The sequence below is a fragment of the Ranitomeya imitator genome, chromosome 5 (genome assembly GCF_032444005.1).
Source record: "Ranitomeya imitator isolate aRanImi1 chromosome 5, aRanImi1.pri, whole genome shotgun sequence".
NCBI classification, from domain to species: Eukaryota; Metazoa; Chordata; class Amphibia; order Anura; family Dendrobatidae; genus Ranitomeya; species Ranitomeya imitator.
This window is the reverse complement of record NC_091286.1, coordinates 24248712-24260624: the sequence shown is the minus strand read 5'-3', so window position 1 is coordinate 24260624 and position 11913 is coordinate 24248712. Positions and strand designations below refer to the sequence as shown.

At 51.4% G+C, this 11913-nt stretch overlaps 1 protein-coding gene across 1 annotated transcript; it reads left to right on the top strand.

Moving 5' to 3' along the window:
* The first annotated feature begins 375 nt into the window (after nt 1-375).
* On the top strand, nt 376-3726 carry LOC138637651 (trichohyalin-like). Its single transcript, XM_069726486.1, has 2 exons — nt 376-2610; nt 2680-3726. The coding sequence occupies exons 1-2, from the start codon at nt 376-378 to the stop codon at nt 3724-3726; spliced, it is 3282 nt and encodes a 1093-aa protein (XP_069582587.1).
* Nucleotides 3727-11913: the final 8187 nt, after the last annotated feature.

Sequence of the window (11913 nt, the reverse complement as noted above, 5' to 3'; positions counted from 1 at the left end):
GTTCCAGAGCAAGAGACGTTCCAGAGCAAGATACACTCCAGAGCAAGTGGCGTTCCAGAGCAAGAGACGCTCCAGAGCACGTGGAGTTCCAGAGCAAGAGACATTCCAGAGCAAGAGATGCTCCAGAGCAAGTGACACTCCAGAGCAAGAGACATTCCAGAGCATGAAACGTTCCAGAGCAAGAGACGTTCCAGAGCAAGAGACACTCCAGAGCAAGTGGTGTTCCAGACCAAATGACATTCCTGAGCAAGGGACGTTCCAGAGCAAGGGACAGTCCAGAACAAGAGACTCTACAGAGCAAGGAGTGCTCCAAAGTAAGGGATAATCCAGAGCAAGAGACACTCCTCCAGAGCAAGGGACGGTCCAGAAGATGGGATGATCCAGAGCAAGAGATGGTCCACAGACAGAGACACTACACAGCCAGAGACGCTCCATAGCCAGAGACACTCCACAGCAAGAGACACACCACAGCAAGAGACACTCCACAGCAAGAGACACTCCAGAGCGAGAGACGCTCCAGAGAAAGAGACGCTCCACAGCAAGAGACGCTCCATAGTGAGAGACGCTCCAGAGCAAGAGACGCTCCAGAGCCAGAGACACTCCACAGCAAGAGATGCTCCAAAGCCAGAGACACTCCACAGCAAGAGACGCTCCAGAGCACGAGACACTCCACAGCAAGAGACGCTCCACAGCAAGAGACGCTCCACAGCGAGAGACGCTCCAGAGCACGAGACACTCCACAGCAAGAGACGCTCCACAGCAAGAGACGCTCCACAGCGAGAGACACTCCACAGCAAGAGACACTCCACAGCAAGAGACGCTCCAGAGCAAGAGACGCTCCACAGCAAGAGATGCTCCACAGCGAGAGACGCTCCAGAGCCAAAGACACTCCAGAGCAAGAGACGATCCACAGCAAGAGATAATCCACAGCAAGAGATGCTCCACAGCGAGAGACGCTCCATAGCAAGAGACGCTCCAGAGCAAGAGACGCTCCAGAGCCAGAGACCCTTTACAGCAAGAGACGTCACGCACCAGAGGAAGAGATGCTCCAAAGCCAGAGACACTCCACAGCAAGTGACGCTCCAGAGCACGAGACACTCCACAGCAAGAGACACTCCACAGCAAGAGACACTCCACAGCAAGAGACGCTCCACAGCGAGAGACGCTCCAGAGCCAGAGACACTCCACAGCAAGAGACGCTCCAGAGCCAGAGACACTCCACAGCAAGAGACGCTCCATAGCAAGAGACGCTCCAGAGCCAGAGACACTCCACAGCAAGAGACGCTGCAGAGCACGAGACACTCCACAGCAAGAGAGGGTCCACAGCGAGAGACGCTCCAGAGCCAGAGACGCTCCAGAGCCAGAGACGCTCCAGAGCAAGAGACGCTCCAGAGCCAGAGACACTCCAGAGCAAGAGACACTCCACAGCAAGAGACGCTCCACAGCAAGAGACGCTCCACAGCGAGAGACGCTCCAGAGCCAGAGACACTCCACAGCAAGAGACGCTCCAGAGCCAGAGACACTCCACAGCAAGAGACGCTCCATAGCAAGAGACGCTCCAGAGCCAGAGACACTCCACAGCAAGAGACGCTGCAGAGCACGAGACACTCCACAGCAAGAGAGGCTCCACAGCGAGAGACGCTCCAGAGCCAGAGACGCTCCAGAGCCAGAGACGCTCCAGAGCCAGAGACACTCCACAGCGAGAGACGCTCCACAGCGAGAGACACTCCACAGCAAGAGACGCTGCAGAGCACGAGACACTCCACAGCAAGAGACGCTCCACAGCAAGAGACACTCCACAGCGAGAGACGCTCCACAGCAAGAGACGCTCCACAGCAAGAGACACTCCACAGCGAGAGACGCTCCAGAGCCAGAGACGCTCCACAGCGAGAGACGCTCCAGAGCCAGAGACGCTCCAGAGCCAGAGACACTCCACAGCGAGAGACGCTCCACAGCGAGAGACACTCCAGAGCCAGAGACACTCCAGAGCAAGAGATGCTCCAGAGCCAGAGACCCTTTACAGCAAGAGACATCACGCACCAGAGCAAGAGATGCTTCAAAGCCAGAGACACTCCACAGCAAGTGACGCTCCAGAGCACGAGACACTCCACAGCAAGAGACACTACACAGCAAGAGACGCTCCACAGTGAGAGACGCTCCAGAGCCAGAGACGCTCCAGAGCCAGAGACGCTCCACAGCAAGAGATGCTCCAGAGCCAGAGACGCTCCACAGCAAGAGATGCTCCAGAGCCAGAGACCCTTTACAGCAAGAGACGTCACGCACCAGAGCAAGAGATGCTCCAAAGCCAGAGACACTCCACAGCAAGAGACGCTCCAGAGCACGAGACACTCCACAGCAAGAGACACTCCACAGCAAGAGACGCTCCAGAGCACGAGACACTCCACAGCAAGAGACACTCCACAGCAAGAGACGCTCCACAGCGAGAGACGCTCCAGAGCCAGAGACACTCCACAGCGAGAGACGCTCCACAGCGAGAGACACTCCAGAGCCAGAGACACTCCACAGCAAGAGACGCTGCAGAGCACGAGACACTCCACAGCAAGAGACGCTCCACAGCAAGAGACACTCCACAGCGAGAGACGCTCCACAGCAAGAGACGCTCCACAGCAAGAGACACTCCACAGCAAGAGACGCTCCACAGCGAGAGACGCTCCATAGCAAGAGACGCTCCAGAGCAAGAGACGCTCCAGAGCCAGAGACACTCCAGAGCAAGAGACACTCCACAGCAAGAGACGCTCCACAGCAAGAGACGCTCCACAGCGAGAGACGCTCCAGAGCCAGAGACACTCCACAGCAAGAGACGCTCCAGAGCCAGAGACACTCCACAGCAAGAGACGCTCCAGAGCCAGAGACACTCCACAGCAAGAGACGCTCCATAGCAAGAGACGCTCCAGAGCCAGAGACACTCCACAGCAAGAGACGCTGCAGAGCACGAGACACTCCACAGCAAGAGAGGCTCCACAGCAAGAGACGCTCCACAGCGAGAGACGCTCCAGAGCCAGAGACGCTCCAGAGCCAGAGACACTCCACAGCGAGAGACGCTCCACAGCGAGAGACATTCCAGAGCCAGAGACACTCCACAGCAAGAGACGCTGCAGAGCACGAGACACTCCACAGCAAGAGACGCTCCACAGCAAGAGACACTCCACAGCGAGAGACGCTCCACAGCAAGAGACGCTCCACAGCAAGAGACACTCCACAGCGAGAGACGCTCCACAGCGAGAGACGCTCCATAGCAAGAGACGCTCCAGAGCAAGAGACGCTCCAGAGCCAGAGACCCTTTACAGCAAGAGACATCACGCACCAGAGCAAGAGATGCTTCAAAGCCAGAGACACTCCACAGCAAGTGACGCTCCAGAGCACGAGACACTCCACAGCAAGAGACGCTCCACAGTGAGAGACGCTCCAGAGCCAGAGACGCTCCACAGCAAGAGACACTCCACAGCAAGAGACACTCCACAGCAAGAGACACTCCATAGCAAGAGACGTCACGCTCCAGAGCAAGAGACACTCCAGAGCAAGAGACGCTCCACAGCGAGAGACGCTCCAGAGCAAGAGACACTCCACAGCAAGAGACGCTCCACAGCAAGAGACACTCCACAGCAAGAGACGCTCCACAGCGAGAGACACTCCAGAGCAAGAGACGCTCCAAAGCCAGAGACACTCCACAGCAAGAGACGCTCCAGAGCCAGAGACACTCCATAGCAAGAGATGCTCCACAGCAAGAGACGCTCCACAGCGAGAGACACTCCACAGCAAGAGACGCTACAGAGCCATAGAGACTCCACAGCAAGAGGCACTCCACAGCAAGAGACACTCCACAGCAAGAGACGCTACAGAGCCAGAGACACTCCACAGCAAGAGACACTCCACAGCAAGAGACACTACAGAGCCAGAGACACTCCACAGCAAGAGACACTCCAGAGCAAGAGACACTCCAGAGCAAGAGACACTCCACAGCAAGAGACACTCCAGAGCAAGAGACGCTACAGAGCCAGAGACACTCCAGAGCGAGAGACGCTCCACAGCGAGAGACGCTCCAGAGCAAGAGACGCTCCACAGCGAGAGACGCTCCAGAGCAAGAGACACTCCAGAGCAAGAGACACTCCACAGCCAGAGACACTCCACAGCAAGAGACACTCCACAGCAAGAGACGCTCCACAGCGAGAGATGCTCCACAGCAAGAGTCGCTCCAGAGCCAGAGACACTCCACAGCAAGAGACGCTCCAGAGCCAGAGACACTCCACAGCCAGAGACACTCCACAGCCAGAGACACTCCACAGCAAGAGACACTCCACAGCAAGAGACGCTCCACAGCGAGAGACGCTCCACAGCAAGAGACGCTCCAGAGCACGAGACACTCCACAGCAAGAGACGCTCCACAGCAAGAGACACTCCACAGCGAGAGACGCTCCACAGCGAGAGACGCTCCATAGCAAGAGACGCTCCAGAGCAAGAGACGCTCCAGAGCCAGAGACACTCCAGAGCAAGAGATGCTCCAGAGCCAGAGACCCTTTACAGCAAGAGACATCACGCACCAGAGCAAGAGATGCTTCAAAGCCAGAGACACTCCACAGCAAGTGACGCTCCAGAGCACGAGACACTCCACAGCAAGAGACGCTCCACAGCAAGAGATGCTCCACAGCGAGAGACGCTCCACAGCAAGAGACACTCCACAGCAAGAGACGCTCCACAGCGAGAGACGCTCCAGAGCCAGAGACGCTCCAGAGCCAGAGACGCTCCACAGCAAGAGATGCTCCAGAGCCAGAGACGCTCCACAGCAAGAGATGCTCCAGAGCCAGAGACCCTTTACAGCAAGAGACGTCACGCACCAGAGCAAGAGATGCTCCAAAGCCAGAGACACTCCACAGCAAGAGACGCTCCAGAGCACGAGACACTCCACAGCAAGAGACACTCCACAGCAAGAGACGCTCCAGAGCACGAGACACTCCACAGCAAGAGACACTCCACAGCAAGAGACGCTCCACAGCGAGAGACGCTCCAGAGCCAGAGACGCTCCACAGCAAGAGACACTCCACAGCAAGAGACACTCCACAGCAAGAGACACTCCACAGCAAGAGACACTCCATAGCAAGAGACGCCACGCTCCAGAGCAAGTGACACTCCACAGCAAGAGACGCTCCACAGCGAGAGACGCTCCAGAGCAAGAGACACTCCACAGCAAGAGACGCTCCACAGCAAGAGACACTCCACAGCAAGAGACGCTCCACAGCGAGAGACACTCCAGAGCAAGAGACGCTCCAAAGCCAGAGACACTCCACAGCAAGAGACGCTCCAGAGCCAGAGACACTCCATAGCAAGAGATGCTCCACAGCAAGAGACGCTCCACAGCGAGAGACACTCCACAGCAAGAGACGCTACAGAGCCATAGACACTCCACAGCAAGAGACACTCCACAGCAAGAGACACTCCACAGCAAGAGACGCTACAGAGCCAGAGACACTCCACAGCAAGAGACACTCCACAGCAAGAGACGCTACAGAGCCAGAGACACTCCACAGCAAGAGACGCTCCACAGCGAGAGACGCTCCACAGCAAGAGACGCTCCAGAGCAAGAGACGCTCCAGAGCCAGAGACACTCCACAGCAAGAGACGCTCCAGAGCCAGAGACACTCCAGAGCCAAAGACACTCCACAGCAAGAGACACTCCAGAGCAAGAGACGCTCCAGAGCCAGAGACACTCCACAGCAAGAGACACTCCAGAGCAAGAGGCACTCCATAGCAAGAGACACTCCAGAGCCAAAGACACTCCACAGCAAGAGACACTCCACAGCAAGAGACACTCCACAGCAAGAGACGCTCCACAGCAAGATATGCTCTACAGCAAGAGACACTCTACAGCAAGAGACACTCCACAGCAAGAGACACTCCACAGCGAGAGACACTCCAGAGAAAGAGATGCTCCACAGCAAGAGACGCTCCATAGTGAGAGACGCTCCAGAGCAAGAGACACTCCAGAGCAAGAGACGCTCCAGAGCCAGAGACACTCCACAGCAAGAGACACTCCACAGCAAGAGACACTCCACAGCAAGAGACACTCTATAGCAAGAGACACTGACTTATATTGCAAAGCACAGTGTTTAGAGTGGAAACGGCCTGAAAAAGACGTCATGTGCACACACTCTTAACCATATTTGTTAACAGCAGCTTGTTGACAGTTTCCAGGTAGATTCACACTGAGTGAAAAAAAAAAAAAACTATCAAAAAAAATCCATAAAATCAATAATAAACACAGATAGGAAGATGCATTAGGATAGAGCTTCTCTTATGCAACGGCTTCGTACAGATCATAGATGCAAAGTTTCCTAATGTGAACCAGATGTCTGAAAGTAACAGAAAATGTATTCAGCATGTTACCAGGATACATGACACATATGTCATTCAGCCAGGGTCAGTCTCCAAGCTGCAGTTTGGTCTTAAAATAAACAGGTATGTATAACTTTGGTGATTGATTCCTTCAATTTGGGATATTCAATAATGTTACTGGAAAACCTCCTCGAAGGATTTCATACAGGGATTAAAATAAACCTTTGGAATAATCACTTTTGTGCATTCTAGGGGAATCACTCACAGAACTTTCCTTTATTCCCTATATCCGATCACTCAGTCTCTCATGTCATCTGAACATTAAAAACATCTCCAGAATCTGACCTTTTGCCATCATTGAAAATGCAAAAACTCTTACTGTCCCTCTTATTTATTGTCGTCTGGACTATTGCAACTCTCTACTGCTCAGTCTCCCTCTAACTAAACTTTATCCTCTGTAATCACTCCTGAGGGCAGCAGCCAGGGTTGTATTTCTGTCCAGCCGCTTCACCGACACCTCCACCCTGTGCCAGTCATTACACTGGTTACCCATCCACTACAAAATACAATACAAACTTATCACTCTAACCTGCAAAGCTCTCTAAAGTTCTGCACCGCCCTATATCTCTTCCCTCATCTGTTGATCACCCTATCTGTGCTCTCCATTCTGCAACTGATCTAAGACTAACATCCTCCATAATCCGAACCTCCCAATTCCGTTTCCTAGACTTCTCTTGTGCTGCGCCAGTTTTCTGGAATGCACTACCCTGGGCAATCTGACTAATCCTTGGCCCCCCACATTTTTAAGCATGCTTTAAAAACATATCTCTTTATCCCGGTCTATCACCTCACTTTGTTAATCTAACTTTTCTGGACTTATGTTCAGTTCACTTGTCTATGACCCTGATTCATCAAAGTGTTTTACTCAAAAATTGAAAAATTGTTGAAAACACAAAAAAAATGCAATTTCTGGAGTTTTCACACCACTCTGTGTGCTCCGACAAACTGGGTGGAGCTGAGGCGTGATAAATTCATCAATAGTGGAATATTAAGATTCATGCCACTGACACGGTACACCAAATAAAATTCTAGACATCTAATTCATGCACACACCTCATTAAGACTGGCATACCAATTGCCAGTTTTAATGAATCAGGGACCATGATTTAATTGTCTGTTTATTTCCAATAATGCAATGTGTGTGAGACTGTGAGTAATGTGGGCTCATGCTAATGCTGAAGCAGCTTAGGAGCGAATGTCTGTTTTCCAAGAGAATGAGAGAGCCTGAACAGGCAGTGTGTGAGAAACAGACAAAGTTTGTTTAGGGGCCGACTTCCCATCATTCAGCATCAGTAGCAGAGGACTTGTGTCAGTTGCAGAGTGCTTGTGTCAGTTCCAGAGTGCTTGTGTCAGTTACAGAGTAGTTGTGTCAGTTGCAGAGGGCCTGTGTCAGTTCCAGAGTGCTTGTGTCAGTTACAGAGTGCTTGTGTCAGTTACAGAGTAGTTGTGTCAGTTGCTGAGGACTTGTGTCAGTTCCAGAGTGCTTGTGGCAGTTGCAGAGGGCTTGTGTCAGTTCCAGAGTGCTTGTGTCAGTTGCAGAGGGCTTGTGTCAGTTGCAGAGTGCTTGTATCAGTTGCAGAGGGCTTGTGTCAGTTGGAGAGGGCTTGTGTCAGTTCCAGAGTGCTTGTGGCAGTTGCAGGGGGCTTATGTCAGTTGCAGAGGACCTGTGTCAGTTCCAGAGTGCTTGTGTCAGTTACAGAGTAGTTGTGTCAGTTGCTGAGGACTTGTGTCAGTTCCAGAGTGCTTGTGGCAGTTGCAGAGGGCTTGTGTCAGTTCCAGAGTGCTTGTGGCAGTTGCAGAGGGCTTGTGTCAGTTGCAGAGGACCTGTGTCAGTTCCAGAGTGCTTGTGGCAGTTGCAGAGGGCTTGTGTCAGTTGCAGAGGACCTGTGTCAGTTCCAGAGTGCTTGTGGCAGTTGCAGAGGGCTTGTGTCAGTTCCAGAGTGCTTGTGTCAGTTACAGAGGGCTTGTTGTCAGTTCCAGAGTGCTTGTGGCAGTTGCAGAGGGCCTGTGTCAGTTGCAGAGGACCTGTGTCAGTTCCAGAGTGCTTGTGTCAGTTACAGAGTAGTTGTGTCAGTTGCTGAGGACTTGTGTCAGTTCCAGAGTGCTTGTGGCAGTTGCAGAGGGCTTGTGTCAGTTTCAGAGTGCTTGTGTCAGTTGCAGGGGGCTTATGTCAGTTGAAAAGGGCTTGTATCAGTTGCAGAGGGCCTATGTCAGTTACAGAGGGCTTGTGTCGGTTCCAGAGTGCTTGTGTCAGTTGCAGAGGGCTTGTGTCAGTTGCAGAGGGCTTGTGTCAGTTGCAGAGGGCCGGTGTCAGTTACAGAGGACTTGTGTCAGTTCCAGAGTACTTGCATCAGTTACAGAGGGCTTGTGTCAGTTGTAGAGGGCTTATGTCAGTTACAGAGGGCTTGTTTCAGTTCCAGAGTGCTTGTGTCAGTTGCAGAGGGCCTGTGTCAGTTACAGAGGGCTTGTGTCAGTTGCAGTGGATTTGTGTCAGTAGCAGAGGGTCCATGTCAGTTCTAGAGTGCTTGTATCAATAACAGAGGGCTTGTGTCAGTTACAGAGGGCTTGTTTCAGTTCCAGAGTGCTTGTGTCAGTTGCAGAGGGCTTGTGTCAGTTGCAGAGGGCTTGTGTCAGTTGCAGAGGGCCTGTGTCAGTTACAGAGGACTTGTGTCAGCTCCAGAGGTCTTGTGCCAGTAGCAGAGGGTCCATGTCAGTTCCAGAGTGCTTGTATCAATAACAGAGGACTTGTGCCAGTTGCAGAGGGCTTGTGCCAGTAGCAGAGGGTCCATGTCAGTTCCAGAGCACTTGTATCAATAACAGAAGGCTTGTGTCAGTTGCAGAGGATTTTGTTGCGGTGGACTTGTGCCACTGTCAGTGGGCCTGTACAGTCAGTAGGAGCCGTGTTATTGAGCAGATGATTAGTGAAAACATCTTGACCTTGGTTACTGAGGGAAGATTACCTCTGTGACTGTTCCAGGTATAGCAACCTGGCTGCCCACAAAAAAAGAGCAAGAAGAGACCACCGTGCACATCACAATCCAGAGGAAGACCGTCCGATTGTGCAAATGGTCAAGTAGGCACCATGAGGGCGAGTGCCTGAAGTGCGGAGACATAGGGCGCGACTGAAGTAAAGAACGGTCACAAATTCTGATGAGAGAGTGTGGATCTCACTGGAACCAGAGATCAGAGTTTGCCCGTAACAGAGCGGATGTCATGCCCAAGTGCCTCCATATTGGATGTAAATAAAGCCTCATTGAACTGTTCCCAGACACCCGGCCAGTCTGCTCACCCTCCGCACACAGATTCATCTCAATAGACACTGTGTAATACTTCTTTTCACCTGTGGTGGCGTTACAGGGGAATTAAACATTTGCTGGTGGTTTCCTGTGTTTGGCTTACTTTTGATTCAATGGTCCCAGTTTTCAGTATCCGCATGGGTCATGTGACGTTACGTCCCGCAAAAGCAGAAAGCAAATTCTGATATAGCAAATCCCCGAATCCCCCCAAATCCCCATGTGCAGTAGAGCAGTCTAATCATCTTGTTCGGGACCCTCTATCGTCTCGTGACGATGCCGCGGTGTAATGAGATGAACATGTTTCGGATATGCATGAGGTCACCCCTTTGGACACTCTGCATAGTTTTAGGATTACTGATGTTCTCTGGAGCTGCCAGTATTGTAACGCCACGAGCCGCAGGCCAACACGTCCTGTCTTAAAAAAAGAAGTCTCATGCCAGACCCCCTCCTCTATCCCCTCCATAAACTCATAAGCACAGCCATAGGTTTCTTTACTCCAGGGCTGGGGAGCAGCCTCTTCTTTGGTGCTGGATGGAGTCGGGGGGTCCCGGGAGGACGAAATATGCTAATACCTGTGATAATTGTTCTCCGTTGACCCCTTTCCAACCGGTCTTTTTTTTATTCTCTGTTGGTCCCCCCTCTCCCTTCACACAGCTTTTTTTTTTTTCATTTTTCCTTCTAGAGCTTTTCTTTTTACGAGTCGTAGTTTTCCCAACTTTATAAAGTCTTTATTTTATTTATATTTTAGTGGTCAAAAGAAATTTCAGAATTTAATAAAAAAATTATTTTGGGGGTTTGCGTCGCTCTTTCCTTGAACCTGCCACGTTTTTATTTTTCTGTCGATGGAGCTGTGCTACATCTATTTTTTTTTTCTGCTTTTCGACCTGAAGTTTTAATTGATGTCTTTGTATTGAATATTTGGGAGAAGAAGTGGTGGCCAGAAAACCCCAGAAGCTGATACTTTTACCTATTCATGATTTTTATCAGATGGGTTAATTGACTTTAAATTTTGATAGATTGGACTTTTATGAATACGGTAATACCAAATATGTTTGTGTTTTATTTTTAAACATTTGTTTTTTTATTTATTTTTTTACAAACACTTTTTTTTACATCCTCAGAAAGGACTTGAACCTGGCAATATTTTCATTGATTGTTTTATATACTAAGGTAGCACAGAATGTCAGCATGTAGTGAAAATCACGGTTTCCTATGAAACCCAACGTGTGGGCGCAGTTAGACAGCCGTACAAATCCCACCAAGATCGGGGCGCAGTGCTCGGACTGGACGGCGGCTCTCCCATCCCGAGCGTGACAGCTGCATAGAAATACGTGAAGCTGTCATTCTCAGGCAGGGAGCGCTGCCGTCCAGTCTTTGCATTGCGTTCCGGTCTCGGTCCGCCTGACTGTTCCTTAAGCTGCACCGGAGCACCAAGATGGCAGAATAAATGCCCCCCGGCTGATATGGCAAACTGTTGGCACCATTTGATCGTGAGCTGGAGTGTTTGCAAGTCACAATCGCTCCATGTAAGTGCCGTTGTCTGAGATTAACAGCATTAAACAATCAGAACCCGGTGTTGGCTGTTTAATACAGCCAGCATATAATGTGGAGTGGGCTCAGCTTTATGCCTTATATCCCTTATATATATGGCGCCAGCCTATGCTGCAGAGCTGTACACACCGTATTCTTCTGTCCGCCATCATTTTTTGTCGTGGGAGGGTGAAACGAGCCCAGAAACATCAGATGATCGGCTGGTTGTTGCGAAACTGGCAAGTGGACTTTCCTGAAGGGTTCGGTTATCAATAGGAAAAATGCAAAGTTCTTGCCCCACACTCTTCTCTTGGAGATAAGCGGAGATGTCTGGCAGGGAGCATGCATGATTGGCAGATCTAAGTGTGAGTGTTGGCCCCAGAGCTACAGACTGTATCATGAAATGGCTGCATCTGCTAAGCAGAGCTCAGAGTGCGGGTCAGTGGGATGTGGGGTGGGTGGCATGCTATGTATGCTAATCATCATGTGCGATGTGTGATGACAGCTTGATCCTAGCGTTCCTCGGCTGACAGTGCCCAGTGCTGATGCGGCGCCCCAGGGTACTGGTCATCGCAGTGGTATTGCTTTCCTCTCGGGGAGAGTGTTGCTACTCTTGGAGGCAAAGAAGGATAACTGCATCCAGGTACCACAAACATGCAACACATTTCACACTCCAGGC

What these genes read in the sequence shown, in the direction of transcription:
- LOC138637651 (XM_069726486.1), top strand. Translation starts at nt 376, where the DNA reads ATGATCCAGAGCAAGAGATGGTCCACAGACAGAGACACTACACAGCCA. An exon ending in ACAGCGAGAGACGCTCCACA is followed by an intron (nt 2,611 to 2,679) that starts GCAAGAGACGCT and finishes GACGCTCCATAG; the next exon opens with CAAGAGACGCTCCAGAGCAA.